We start from the raw sequence: 15,651 nt of genomic DNA, 5'->3' as shown, positions 1-15,651 counted from the left end.
TCTTTTTCAAGTGTTGTTAAAAATGATCAACAGTCAAGTGTTAACTTAAAACTTTGACTATTAAGGTACTTAATGAAATGCATCATGATATTTGTAATGAAACGAAGGTGTAATATTTATTACAAGTCAGTTAACAGAAAGGAGAAACCAATGTTTAGTAGATCTCAATACCTCTAATAAGTATACTTGCAGGAGCAAATGAAGGAAGCCATGTTTCAGTAACTGTAACAAGAAAGAAGTACTTGAAATTGCAAAACAAAGTATAGAATTTTTACACAGAGACTGGTCCTGCTTGGCTTTCTAACATCAGTGTAAATTCAGTGAATCATCTGATGACATTTTAAAAGGTGGCAGCTAAACAATAACCGTTACACGTCTAAAGTGAAAATACACAGTGAATATGCAATAGGTAGCCTTTTAAAAATTAAACATTCTCAGGCATTTTTCGTTTAGTATCATTTGCTTTTTCAAAATTAGTTTCTTATAATTTTAAGCTTAAAAATTTCCCCAAATAGAACTAATTCATGGTTCTCTATGTTCCTATTTTGAAGTATTCAGTTTGCTCATTTATGTCCCTAAAAAAATGAATTCTCAGGCCGGCACCGCGGCTCACTAGGCTAATCCTCCGCCTTGCGGCGCCAGCACACCGGGTTCTAGTCCCAGTCGGGGCGCCAGATTCTATCCCAGTTGCCCCTCTTCCAGGCCAGCTCTCTGCTGTGGCCAGGGAGTGCAGTGGAGGATGGCCCAAGCGCTTGGGCCCTGCACCCCATGGGAGACCAGGAGAAGCACCTGGCTCCTGCCTTTGGATCAGCACCTGCCACGGCAGCCATTGGAGGGTGAACCAATGGCAAAAGGAAGACCTTTCTCTCTGTCTCTCTCTCACTGTCCACTCTGCCTGTCAAAAAAAAAAAAAAAAAAAAAAAAAAAAAAAAAGAATTCTCTTAAGTACCCTATCTATACTCATATTAGTTTATCTGACTTATACTTTTATACTTAAGTATACCTTTAAATAACAAACATTTCAGTTTTCAAATTCAGAAGATACCAACCACTGAAGTATTAGGAAAAGAAATGAGCATTAAAAATTTGTATCAGAAATTTTGAAGTTATAGCTATGCTTTCTTTAGAATTTCCTCTTAAAACTTGTGATTAAAATATTTATCACACTTAACTTTGTTCTACTTGAAGAATCGTGTTTTTAAAAAGAGACTAAAAAGCGAAATGATGACCCTTCTTGCTAGACTTAAAAATCATATCTCTCCCCCATCTCTGAGGTTTGAAAATTAAGTAGGAGAGAAGAGACAGAGACAGAGACAGAGACAGGTACAGAGAGAGAGAGAGAGAGAGAGGCAACCTTATGAGACATGCTTGTATGAAAATCCCAAGACCATGAAAAGAATCCTCCCCAATTGAGGCAATAAAAGGAAACAAAAATTATTCTTATTATTCTTATGACTTTAAACTCTTTTGAGCATATTCCCCAAAATTTTACTTTTCAGATGATACAGATAAAGTGGACAAGGTAGTACAGAAATGAGTTTTTTTAAAACTAAGATAGATGGCTATCTGTATTCAGTATACATTTTTTAATATTTTAAAAATATTTATCATATATATATCACTCCTTAAATGCATTCTTTCAGTGTTTTAAAAAGTATTATGTTTAAAAATGTCACTTAAAGTTCAAATATCAAGATATTTCATTAACATATACAAAGAGTAATACTACAAAACCTATTCTTTTGTAGTTATGTATTTATTTGATATTTAGGCATCAGTTTGTGTTCAATGTTTTACTTCATTTATGCTTCTTCATTATTTTTGAATGAGATTTTTCTTTATTCAACATTTTCTTAATGTACATCCCAATAATTATTTTACAAATACCATAACATAGATTTGACTTGAGGTCAAACATCTAACTTTTAAAGCATTAATTTCCCAGGATTTTATTTGTTTAAGCCTTAATTTCTCTTGACAGTGAAAACATTATTTTTAAAATATGTAGCAAGAATTTTAATATATAGCCTTTGCACATCTCTAGCAGTTTCAAGCAGATGTTTATACAAAGGCAATGATTTGGATACGTAGGAAACCCTGTGCTTCTTCTCACCATTCTTAACTTACAGCTAAAATTTTAATGGCTTATGGAGTGCATAAGAAAAATAGCCCCATAACTTCTCTTTCCTTTTAAGAATATTGAGATTTTATTAAACTGACTCAATGAATAATGGTTCTTCTGGTACTATAAAAAGCAATTTTAATTTTTAAAATATATTCAACATCACTTCATGCTTTCCAGTGATCAAAAGACATACTAATTTTTCAAAAGTCCCAGTGTCTAGTGATATACAGGTTGCCACTGTTTCATTTTGATTTACTGAATCTTCAAACTCTAGAGACATGAAATTCAGATGAGTCACCAGGTCCCCAATGATAATATTACTTAGCAACTTCTAAAGCATAGAACTGTCTATAAATGCAATTTCTGAAAACTAGAGATGACCAGATTTTATTGAACACAGAAAAGCATCAAGAAGAAAAATTCTGGCACATGAAGATTATTGAGATGTGTGAAAAAACTATACATTTCTAAGACTATAGGCAAACTCTACAGCTTGAGGTATTAGCAAGCAACAGTTTTCAAACCTCATCCATGAGATGCTAATATCCTAATTCTAGAAAAAGAATTGAACCATATATAGTCAGTTTAAAAATTGTTCCCAAATTAGCCATTTCAGATCTTTTTTGGCAGCTGTCACTCTTTATCACTAGCATTTGCAAACTCAAATAAAAATGCTATTCTCAAATAGATTTTAATTGGATCAAATTCAGGCCATTGATTTTTTAAAAAGCAGTTACACTTTCAATTGCTTTCAAAATAATAAGTTATTTGGCAGAATGTAAAAGGTATGTGTGTGTGTGCAGACACATTTGTGTGGGCTTGCTATGCATTTTCCCCTAAAAGACAGAGAAGTTGCATGGCTGTTCACATGGGCATCTCAATTTTAATAACTCAAGAAGTTTTTTACTCATTGACACATGAATACATAGCTCAGTTTTTTCTTATGATCTCATCTTGCTTTTTCACGCCTGAGAATGAATATAGAGATTTTGCAAAGTTTACTAGTCTGGATTGCTATTGGCTTGTGCTAGTTGAGTACTTATTTGAATACACTTATTTGAGGGATCACAGAGAAATGAAGTGAGTAGCCAAATGTCATACCCCAAATGGCAGTATGTAGATTACATACTGAGTTGACTACTTCAAATTGTTTTTTAACAATAGAACTTGAGACTAGATAGATGAGAGACACAATTTTTAAAGATGATAAAATATTCACTTTAAAAAGTATATTCCTGACTAGCAAATCTTGGCAATTTAACATAAGCTTTTTTCAATTAATACTTCAAATGCTCAAAATGGACATTAATTGTGATGGGAAGATATTATATTCTTCTCTCACCAGCCATGTATATGCATATATAAACACATTTACATAGAAACTTAGATAAAAAAGCACAAATACAAACTTTTTGAATATACAAAATATAGTCTCAATTACCACATTTTGCCTTGACACAGTAAAGATCACCTCAATGAGTTTTATTTTTCTATAGCTCTATGCTGGTAAAAAGTTCATTAAACTCAATGACACTAAGCCTATTTTACATAGCATTATCTTTGAACATATATTATTCCAATCCTTGGAAATCCATTTAGTACACTGCAAACTGTCACTTTGTAAAGTATCAAAAGAAGTTACTGGTATATTTTAAATAGTTTTTCAACTTAATTTCTTTAATAATTACGAACAGAAATTGTTTGAAATGGTCTATATCACCCACTGCATAGCAGTGAAAGAAATAACTTAAGCCCAAACTGACAACCAATATGTTGTTTGAAATTTGATTTTAACAGTGTAACCAAAATATCAAATAATTAGAAAATACATACCTATATTACCATCCACACTACCATTTTCCTTATGGCAGCAATGTTAGCCTTATGGGATCATTAAACTTTATATTCCAATTATTTAACTTTTAAAAACATTTTGGATAGAGAATCTCTTGAGAGAATGCTTTCATTCACTTTAAAGTTTCACCAGTTTCTTTCATTCTTTTTCATGTAAAAGATAATCTAGAAAGTTCTTCTTTTCCTATATTTACATTTGCTAATTATATAAAGGGTATTGTTATTTTCAGTTAATGAAACAATCCTAGTAGAATCAGCTATCAAAATGTGTTTTTACCATCTCTAAGGAAAAATCTGGTATACAAAATAATTTAATAATTTCTGTAATATCTTCAATGAGATAAAATTATGCATAATTTCACATCATTTAAAAAATATTTGCCATTTTCTCTACTTTCAATAATACACCACCAACTTTTAGGCAAAGTTCTCTTCTCTGAGTACATTTTGAGGACAAACTAAATGATTTAGTTCAATGAAGCACACTTATCTACTTGCCACGTGTGATGATTGAGATGTATGTATCTCTTGTGCCATACATATTAATTATTCATAACTATCTAATCTATTCTTCTTTTATAGATATGAGAAATTTTACTGCCTAAGTTATTATAATATTCTCCTTCACTTTATTAGTATGGTTATGTGCACATGGACTTTTCAAAATTAAAACTTGCAAAGTATAGAACCAAAATTATATAAATAGAAAATTGCATGCTATACTTTTAAGGTTGCTCATAGATACCATTTTAATGAGGAATCAATATTTTTATTTTCCTCAGAAAATAAACAAGGTGAATATATTTTTACTATATTTAGTTCATGCTAACTGAATTTTAATATAGGTAGAAAGTAGACTTAATTTAAAGCAATTTTTCCCCATCAAGGCACTATCAGAAAATTAGCATTCAATGCTAAGTATTTTACTTAAATATACATGGCTTTATTGGATAGAATTTGGTGTTTATTAAAAAGTGCTTCACAAAACTTTATCATATAAATGGTTCTCTATCAATACACGAGATTTACGACACAAGAACAGGTGAAAATTCAGCACACTTTTACTTGCAACATACTTATAAAATCATCAACTTAGGCAAATATTGCCCTCTCTTGTATTCATTTTATAGAGAAGTTTCTATAAGAGATGATTTCTCAACAGGAGGCATTTTACTGTAGGTGAGAAAAAAGGGGAAATTAAGTTTTCCCTAATAGCAATTTTTAAGAATTTGTTTTTCCCCATGTTTTATGTCCATGTAAAACTTTTACACACCAATATTCTATCAGAAAGGTTGAGGCTAGTTGCAATGTTTGTTTTGTTTCAGAATAAGCTAATATTCATTTAATATAGCTGTTTTTGCATTGCTTACCGTCCCAAACTGAGGTAATAGTCTTAAATATACAGCCTACCAATTTTATCTTGTTAGGGCATGGAGAGTTTGATCTTCAGCAGGGTTGTCATTTTGACTAAACAGCATCATTAGAGTATTCATTGACTTTTCCCTTGTGTAATGCGCTAACAACATATTCCTCCACAATAATACTACTGCAACTTCATGACCTTAAACACCACTTGATATAACACAGTATTAGAATGTGTTTTTAAAAAAGCATGTTTTATCAAATAAAACAAAATTTATTTTTTCATAAATCCTCAGGTTTTCAAGGAAATAATTCGTGGAATTTAAGGTCTCTAGAAAACATATGTATCCCCTTTTCTCAAGTCCTCATTATTTAAAATCACTCTTCTTGGTGACTCTTACATATAAAATCACCATCCTATTACACGAGGCAAGAGAAAATTATAAAATGGAAGTGGATTTTCCTTGTGTTTTTACATTACCAGCCTTTAAAAGGATCACAAAATACAAGGAGAACCCAGAATAAAGTAGGATGAACTTGTTACTAATATTCATGAATATCATGTAGTTGTGGGCCTGCAAGAAAAACATCAAGCCTTGTTAGACTTACATAGAAAATATTTTATTCTCTTTGATTTTTAAGGGCAATTGCTTATACAAATTTCTTTTAGGACTTTGTTAACTGGGATTACTCTCCTAATTCAGTGATACACAAAAATGAGAAAATTAACTTCATGAAGAACAGTTCCATAGTCCAAACTTTACTGAGTTGGATATTATTTCAAATTTAGTGCATTGTCCGAAAACATTTTAATTAGCATGTACATTTAGGACTATGGGAAAAATAGAGTATATTTTATCAAAGAGCAAATTATATTTTCCAACTGTTATAACTAGAATCAAAAGGGCAAAGTCTTTAAATAATCATTAAAACATTCTTTTGACAAAGAAGTCACCTAAAATCAGACGCTAAAACAGCATATGGCGGAACTCAGCCTCTCTTCACTACTTTATTCCAGTAACAAGGCCTTGGCAGTCAAAGACTTTGTACACTCTGATAACCTTTACCAAGAAAACAGTAAATTTACATTCAGTACTACTAATCAACAAGTTGGGAAAATTAGTGTCTATTTTTCCACACATGAACCCGTTCCTAAAACTGATCTTTAAAATTAAATAATCAGAAACAGTATCCAAACTACTTTTTATGTAAGCAAAAATAGTATGACATAAAATCCATAGCTTCATTTGAGGCTATTACAGAAAGGGAGAATACCCAGGACTCAAACCTTGCTCCTTCTTTTATTTATAAATATTTGTATCACTTAATTTTGGATCAGTATAACAAGAATACATATCATTTCTTTTGGAGATGACAGCAACACTAACAAACACTCACTGTTGCCCCTGTCATTTTGTTACTGCTAAATCATCCACAGCATCAAGACCTGATATTGGTTACTATGGACAAAATCAAAACATGGAATTTGTTTCATTCTGATTACACACAAATAACCAGTACTTTAAAAAAAAAAAAAAAAAAAAAACAACAACAACAACAAAAAAAACCTTTGAAAAGTGACCTATAGCCCAGTAATTTAAAAAAAAATGGTTGTGATGCTCGGGGGTGGTAGATAAAGAAGGAAAGAGAAAAAACAAAGAAGGAAGTAAGCCTTAAAATCCTGATACAATTACACAGTTGGCCTCTGACATTCTCTATGCTGGTAAGATAACTAAATGGCAAGTAACATGGCTGTCAGATCCCGGTTGCATGCTTTAATTAAAACTCAAAATTTACAGCAAAATCAACCTTGGGTAAATTGCTCTTTGGTTTAAATCTTCATTACCTCCTGGAATTTTGGTAAACTCACTTTGCTTTTTTAAATTAAGCTGGCCCCTCCTTTTTCACTCCATTACAACGCTCAAACACCAAGAACCATACATAAATTTCAGAATGAAAAGAGTTTTGTTTGTGTAGATGTGTGTTCTTAAGTCCAACCCCTGTATACAAACCGTTAAAAAAAAAAAAAAAAACAGGTGTTTTAACATAGTGCTTTATTCCAATTTAATCTCATCCTTGAATGAACTTCCTTCAAGTTTCAACCATTAAAAAAAAAATGCAGTCAATTTCCTGGTGGTTGTAATTTAATTAAGTAACCTTTCACACTGAGCAACACCCAAAAGCAAAAGGGTCATTAATCTTTCTAGTGATTAGAGACACCTCTAGAGCTTCAAACATTTACCTCTCCTTCCCCGAAGTAGAAATGCTTTTAGGAGGATCATGGTTCATACCTCACACTCCCTGGAGCCAGAGATGGTATATGTGCAGGGCCCAGATCCATTAACCGATATATCCATGGTCTCAGAGTTTGTAGGCTTGTAGTCCACATAATACTCCTGTAAAGGGGAATTCATTTGTCTTTCAGACTCTCTGGCCTTTTTCCGCCGCCTCTTCATAAGAGAGTGTTGCTGGAGTTGTTTCATGCTGGCTGGGTAGCGTTTCCAAGACACATAGATTACCAAGAGGATCATGGCCACCGAGAGAAAGAGAGCCACGCTCCCTGCAATAATTTTGTGAAATGAAACATGCTCATACTCTTGCTCTGTGCCAGGAAGCTGGAACCCTGGGGAAGGGCTTGGTGTTTCAAGGGCAGGTTGGGTGGCATCAGGTCTGAAGATTGTAGGTTTAGGGATAATCAGAGGTTTCTGGGGAGTTTGGGGGAGCAGGTGTGATCTTTCTGTGTTAACCACCTGGACTTCAGAACAGATATTGTATGTTTCCACTGCATCGCTAACCTTTTCGCCTTGGATGTGCTTAGGTCCTGCACATATCATGGTGCTTTCCTTATTTCCTTTGAAATTCTTAAGCCAATAAAACAGAGGACAAATGCTCCGACTGCATTCCCACATATTTCCAGACAGGGTAATAGATATTAATGATATCCATGCATTGACAGTTTCCTGTGAGATGTTGGTGAGCTTGTTGGAATCCAAATTCAATTTTTGCAAATTGGGGAGGCATTTAAATGTGCCTGGCTCAATCCCTTGGATATCATTCCCTGATAAATCCAGGTTGTGTAAGGAACTCCATGTCCATGTCAAGCCTTGGCTAATGGAGCGAATCCTGTTCCACTGTAAGTAAATTGAGCGGAGGTTGAAGAGACGTGGAAAATGAGCAAAGTTGATCTTGGAAAACTGGTTGTGTTCCAAGTGGAGCTCCTTCAACTTCAAGAGGCCAGCAAATGCATTTCGGGACAAGCTTCGAAGACGGTTGTAACCCAAATCCAGAAAATCAAGATTCCGACAGTCCTGAAAAACTCTTATCGGCACAGTCTTTAGAGAGTTAGATCTCAAGTGCAAAATGATGAGTTTCCGAAGGCCTTTAAACTGTTCAGATTGCAATGTCTGAAGCTTATTGTAGGAGAGGTCCAGATTGCGGAGATTGGGAACTGGGTGAAATGTTTTATTGTGCAGATAGGTAATTTTGTTGGAGCTTAGAATTAATTCTTTTAGTCTACGGATCCCTTGAAATGCATCTTCGTCCACAGAGCTAATGTAATTATGGTCAAGATAAAGCCATATAAGCTGGTTAAGGCCAGCAAACTGATTGGATTTGAGCTTTTGAATGCTGTTGAACCTTAGTGATAAGCCTTGGGACCCTCCAGAAATGTTCTCAGGGATATCTGCGAAAGCATGAGACTCACAGTACACAATTTTGCCATCACATCTGCAGTTCTTTGGGCAAGCTCTCTGAGCCCCTGTGAGCATAACAAGCAGCAGCGTGGAAAGTAGCACCAGCACCACACTCATGCCTTTCAGCTGCGTAATTAAATGGAAACCTACAATATTAAAGAAAAGACAGATGCACATTGTGAAGCTATTAAAATAAATCACCACTAGCTTACCAATATCTGAGGCATTTCATCTGGGACAGTAATGGGAGAGTTGATTTAAGGACAAGGTATTTAACATTGAAGACATTATTTTCTTCTATGTTGCATATTAGCTGTTAATGTCTCAGTCTTTCTTCCTTGATCGGCAAATCATCACAGTGCCAGAGAACTAAGAACAGCGTTTCTGAGTTTCAGGAGTTCCCATGTACTTCAATATTGAAAAGCACAGAGCTTGTCTTGTCACTGAATGCTGACATGTTAATAACAATAATATTTGGCTAGTCACTGAATGGCAACAACCATACCAAGAGAGGGTATCTTCTGGTAAGGGCAGAAATATGGCTTAATGAACCCAGTACTTGTCCATCTTTCCTAGTTGAGCAAACAGGCTGCGATTTGGCAAAGGAGCTTCAGGAAGCTGTCAAGGTAACCCAAGTTTGCCCTGCCTGAAACTGTAGACTTATTACATAATGGGGTAGCAGAATATGAGCTTTGGAAAAAAAAAAAAAAAGCATTGGGACTAGTATGGGAAGCCAATGAAGCACAGGATAATGACGGTTAACAGCAAGTACTCTCAGTTTGTTAATAAGCATATATTACTGTGTACTGTGGCTCCCTGCCCGGTGATACATGGGCTGGGGGACCTAAATACTCAAAACAGAACACTCCAAAGTGAAGACTGACAAATTCTTATTACATATTTGCATAAAATACAAAAAAATCTTATGTAGCATTAAACTGCACTTATGTTTTCATTTAATCACATTTTCAAATGTGAAGGATAAACAAGGAAACCCACAGCAGACGACTCTCCTCCTCCTCACCATCCCAACATGCTCAAATCTCTCCCCGACTTTTTTCTTCTCCCCTCCCTCCATTAACTTCAGAAAGCCTGCAAAGTTGCAATCTATTGGCACTTATGCTGCATTTCCAAGTCATTGCATGGTAAGGGACTTCTTTTCTCTGTCAACAGTAGATTTATTATTTCTTAACAGTGAAGAAAAAAAAATCCTCTGGTGTACTGCAGTTCCTTGTTTCTTAAACATTCATATTTTTAACCAAAGAGGCAATCAGCCAAACCCTTAATCTAAAAACCTTCCTTCTTCTCAGTGAAGGTTTTTATATAAAAAAATTAATTTAAAACCTGATTTTGCTCTCTGTCCTCTTGCCAGCTACAGACTCATTGAAATACATTCCTGCTCTCCCAGACAGGAGAAGGGGGGGGGGGGGGGAGCCAGTCACACTTGAAAAAATAAGACTGGCAAATGACTGCTGGAAATTTGGAAGCTGTGTTCAGGATACAGCTTCAAAGATAAAACAAGCCCTGGTGCAACCTCTGATAAAGTAGGGACCCCACCCCTACATACACGCAGTAAAGTGTTAACAATCTTCCTGACAGCAACCAGAAATACAAGCGTGGCTAATATTATCAAGAAATAGAAGCAAACACAGTATTTATCTCGTGTTCGATTTCCAAGCTGTGGATGCGCAGACGGTAGAGACAGTCTTGAAGCTATTTCTCTAGAGTCTGTTTAAGTCCACGTTATGCATTTATGCATTCAAAAAAAAAAAAAAACACTGCGAAAAGGAAAATGATCTAAAAATATAATAGCAACTATAGTGAGTCAACTGGCAAACTCAGAAGGCTGCTGCTTTTTGCCTGTTTCCCCGTCTTTCATCAGCGAATGCCAAACTGAGCATAGGAAGGTAAGAGGATCGGCTTTGCTAAGAAGAAAACAACAAAAGTTCACTTACCCATCCTTTGTCATCCAAAAACGTCTCCCCCCTCTCTCCGCTTTCTTCTTATTTGGTCTCTCGTGCCGACACCACCACCACCTTCATGACACAGTGCGGCTGGCTGTCATTCACACCATTCTGATCCCGCATGTGAGCTAGCAGCCCCATACAAACTTCCCCGGAGAGGACAGGCAAAAAATATACATACATATAGATTAAAAAAAAAAATTCAGCACGGGGTGGGATGAGGAGGGCAGGAAAAAGGAAGCTGTTGGGGGAGGGGGGAGGGCCTCTAGGCTCTGAGGACCATTGTGTAATTCACCAGAGACCCATCAGCAGTAATTGGCAATCTGTGCGAAAGAGCTACAGCCCATCTCGGAGGTAACCAACTTCTCTGTAAAAAGAGAGGAAAAAAAGAAAATCTTCAGAATACCTGGCATTCCTTATTGTGCTGGCTTTTGCCATTCCCAGATAAAGCAATTCATCCTCTGGATTTTCAGTTCTTGAAGCAAGTAGGCCTCCTGTGCTGTGTGAGACCCCAGTTTAAAAGCTATGCAGGCTAGGTTTATCCATTTAGCTGGTCAGGTTTAAAGTGTTTTGTAGCTGTGCTGAGAGGCAGCCCTTGTCTAATTCAGAAGGCTTTCCAGAGACTGATGATGCTCAGAGCTTGTTGGTGCTAATGCTTGAGTTTGTGATACACTGAGTGCCCTCCGCTGGAGAAAACAGATTGCACATTAAAGACGGGAACAAGTGAGCTTGTCAGTGGTGTGCAGCCTTCCCTTGCTCAGAAAGGGAAATTAAAGGCACAGGATCACTTTTTTTTCTCTTCACTAATAGAAATTATGAAAGGTTTATGCCCAAGGGTTCCTTTTAGTGGTTGCAAATATTAAGTAAAACACTTCTCCTCCATATGTTCTGAAATTAATAGTTTTTACAAGTTATTCTTTCATTTTTATTTAGTATTTTTGCTGTCCATGTCTCAGGGGATTTATCATCTTTTTTTTTTTTTCCGATGACAAAAAATTTGAGTTGTATTTATTTTTGATACTGCTTGTTTCATTCATTGATATTTTAAAACTAAGCATACAAGGAAGCATTCTTATCAAGTGAAAAATGCAATTAGATCTGTTTTATTGCTAGGTAATTACATTTAAAGTTTTTAACTTTAACCTTTACATTTTCAACCTTCCACAATAAAATATATTCTGAAGTTTTGTGCATTTTGCTTAACAGCCTGGAACATTACTTTCTGAAAGTTTTTGGTTTTGGTCTGAAAGTGGTTATCATCTATACTGTATTAGACTTCCAGCTGGACATCCTTAGTGCAGTCACTTTCCTTAACTCATCTGCATGGATATTGCACATTCTTTCCTATGCAAATCACCTGAAAAAACCAAAGCACTCATATTCTACATCATCCTGGTGTTTCTTTAAAATTCGTAGAATATCTTCAAAATCAGGAGGGATGAAGAAATGAAACACCTGAGATGAATAAGTTTGAGAAAAATCTATACAATTTCCTTAAACTTGTAAAGATCATTGGAAAAATAATATAATGCATCATTTTTATTTTGTTCCTCATTTTCACTAGCTTATTTCATAACAGTTGGGTAGATAAGAATTTTGGGAATGATCCAGGAGAATGAACTAATGTACTGCAGAGAGAGACTACTAGGTAAGAATCCTAACCTAATTTAGCAGATACAGGAAGTTTAAATGAATTTTACATAAGTAACTAGAATTGCTGTGGATCATTACAAATGAATATTTTAGAAATATTCCTTGGTTTTAGAGTGTTTGCCAAAATATTAATAATTAAAGGGGGCTTATCATATGAATAACACATATAAGTTGACTCAGATTTATGAGTAGGCAGTCGCAGGCGTAGTCTAATTACTAAGATTTCTTGAGAAACAGAAAGGGATAAAATCTTTCCCAAATATATTCCTTCCCATTAACTGATACCTGAATTTCTATTTTAGAAATGTGTTCCTTTGGCTTAAGGCTTAATACCTGTTAAAATGCAAATGTATACTCAGAGGCAATATTATTACGGTTACTGAAAGGAAATAAATCAATATTAATGTTACACATATAATGTGTTAATAGTAGTATAGTTTACATGGAAACATAAACCCCACCTAAATATTCAACGAGACGTGGTTAAGGAAAAATCACTACATGCATGAAATACTACATATGCTATCATTAAAAAGAAAATAATATTTTTTTTGCTGACAGGACAATGTGACCACCTTGTGTACAGTAAGGAGGGTGGGGACAGAGAACTCGGCAGCTACTAGAAGATGAGGAAAGACTCTCTCCCTGTGCATAGTTTTATTTGTGTAGTGGTAAAAATACTTAGAACAAATTTTCCTGGAAGATGGGCTTGGGATGCATTTGATTTCATTGTTAGGACTTTTGTCTATTTGTGTTTTCTAATTTTTATTTTTTTAAAGATTTATTTATTTATTTGAAAGTCAGAGTTACAGAGAGAGAGAGCCAGGGAGAGAGAGAGAGAGAGAGAGAGAGAGAGGTCTTCCATCCAATGATTCACTCCCCAGCTGGCCAGAACAGCCAGAGCTGTGCCGATCCAAAGCCAGGAGCCAAGAGTTTCTCCCAGGTCTTCCACGTGAGTACAGGGGCCCAAGGACTTGGGCCATCTTCTACTGCTTTCCCAGGCCAGAGCAGAGAGCTGGTTAGGAAGTGGAGCAGCCGGGCCTCAAACCAGGTCCCATATGGGATGCCGGCGCTTCAGGCCAGGCTGTTAACCCACTGAGCCACAGCACCAGCCCCATCTAATTTTTAAATATAATGAATATGTCTCACAAAAGCTGAGCCCCTACACACTGCCTTTGATGTGGATCCTAGATGCTGTCAGGTCAGGTCTCCCACAGGCTCTCAATTTCCCTCTCTCAGCTTAAAGCTTCTTTACCCTTCTTTGGTGATCGCAGATCAGCTCTCTATTGAAGACTCAGTGAACCAAAGAGTGGTTCATTGGATCCAGCCAGCCTCACAGGGTATCAGATTACAAGATCCATGAGTTATTTTATTTCCTCTATCTATGTTAACATGTCGACATAAGACCCTGTCCTAAGGTTTTCTCTTTATTGGAACTCTGAGCAAATAAAATAACAGCCACTTAGCCCCCAAACTGGTGGGAGTCCATTATACCATCACCAAGACTCCTAAAATAGCACAATAGCTATCCTATTGCTGGCCAAAGGAGGACCCCAAGTACTGCAAACCAGAGATCCATACAAGAGCTGCTCATGTGCTTCTCAAACCCCACTTCAGGATGTAGAATTCCTTATCATTAACCCCTCACGGAGTCTGGGAACTAAAGGATAGATACCCACACTTCTAGTTCCAAGCTTTACAAAATAAATGCCGACTTTTCTTTGGCTACTCCAATGTCAGTGATTGACTAACTTGGCTCTGTGTGAGTAAACTTAGGCTTTGGAGTTGTACATCAATACAAATTATATCTATCTATCTGCATATGTGCCTGTATGTAAGTTTTCCTTTTGTTTGAAACCAAGGCCAGTTTATGACATAGATTGGGAAAAAAGAATCTCAGGATGTTACCCGTATTTATAGTATGATAACTGGCAAAAATTCTAGCTTTTATTAAAGTAGCTGCACTTCAAAGTAGCTAGTGAATTACATGTAGTATTTACAAAGAATATGACTAAAAGTCAGTTACAGATCCCTTGAACATACTGTGGAGGTACAGAGTCAAGAGATCTGAGAGGATGCTGTATGGAAGATTTGTTTGGAAAAACTGTCCTGACCTTCAAATACACAAGCCAAAGTAGTGAGTATGTCTGTCCCTCAGCTTAACTGCTAGGTAAAGGACTTCTATATTTTTTTTAAAGAGCTTGGTGTACATTTCCACCAGTGAGCCCAGCACTAGAATTGGTGTCTGATTCCTATTGGGAAAATCCTGAGGAAAAGATTTTGGATTTTCAGAGTAATGGAGAGCTATGGTTGCACTGGAATTGGCTTTCACTTTCAGAGTGTGTCTGGAAAAAAATATGCACATATGCTTTCAGGGGAGGGAGCAGGACTAAGTGGGAGGGAGTAGCTTGGAGCCACTTTAAATCCTGATGAGATCCGCAACAGAAGGATCTGTGTGAGACCATCACCAAAACAAGCAAATAAACAAAAAACAAAGAGAAACCAATCAACTGGGAAAGGCACCAAATAAACACTGGGGAAAAAGTGCCATCTTTGTCCATTATTGATTGTAGGGATTCTGAGGATGTAACAACACATCCATGAGAAAGAGAACTATCTTTCAATATTTCATAGGCTCAGAAATCACCAATCCCTTTTACAGTAGAAACATCAACCAGGACATTTCATGGATAGGTGAGAAATACCAGTTAGAAAGTGTGAAAGGGGGCCAGCACTGTGGCGCAGCAGGTAAAGCTGCCACCTACAATGCTGGCATCCCATATGTGTGCTGGTTCAAGTCCCAGCTGCTCCACTTCCAATCCCGCTCTCTGCTATGGCCTGGGAACGCAGAAGTAAAAGATGGCCCAAGTCCTTGGGCCCCTGCACCCACATGGGAGATCCGGAAGTTCCTGGCTTCAGATCAGCACAGCTCCGGCCATTGCAGCCATTTGGAGAGTGAACCAGCAGATAGAAGACCTCTCTCTCCCATTCTGCCTTTCTG

The 15,651-nt window shown here is 36.3% G+C and overlaps 1 protein-coding gene across 2 annotated transcripts in view; it reads right to left on the bottom strand.

The window, feature by feature from the left end:
* Window positions 1-11,705, bottom strand: part of LRRTM4 (leucine rich repeat transmembrane neuronal 4) — an 809,020-nt gene extending 797,315 nt beyond the window's left edge. The window contains exons 1-3 of one of the 2 annotated variants that reach the window (XM_008254190.4): window positions 11,404-11,705; window positions 10,989-11,143; window positions 7,633-9,179 (exon numbers count right to left, since the gene is read on the bottom strand). In XM_008254190.4, the coding sequence (XP_008252412.1) occupies window positions 7,633-9,179; window positions 10,989-10,992 (1,551 nt within the window). In that variant the 5' untranslated portion in view covers window positions 10,993-11,143; window positions 11,404-11,705. Of the gene's footprint in view, window positions 1-7,632; window positions 9,180-10,988 lie in introns of both variants that reach the window. The other variant, XM_008254189.4, reaches the window with a different exon arrangement.
* Between the last annotated feature and the right edge of the window lie 3,946 nt (window positions 11,706-15,651).

This window comes from Oryctolagus cuniculus, chromosome 2 (assembly GCF_964237555.1).
Source record: "Oryctolagus cuniculus chromosome 2, mOryCun1.1, whole genome shotgun sequence".
Lineage (NCBI taxonomy): Eukaryota > Metazoa > Chordata > Mammalia > Lagomorpha > Leporidae > Oryctolagus > Oryctolagus cuniculus.
Note: the sequence above shows the minus strand (reverse complement) of the source record. Positions and strands in the feature narration are given on the sequence as shown.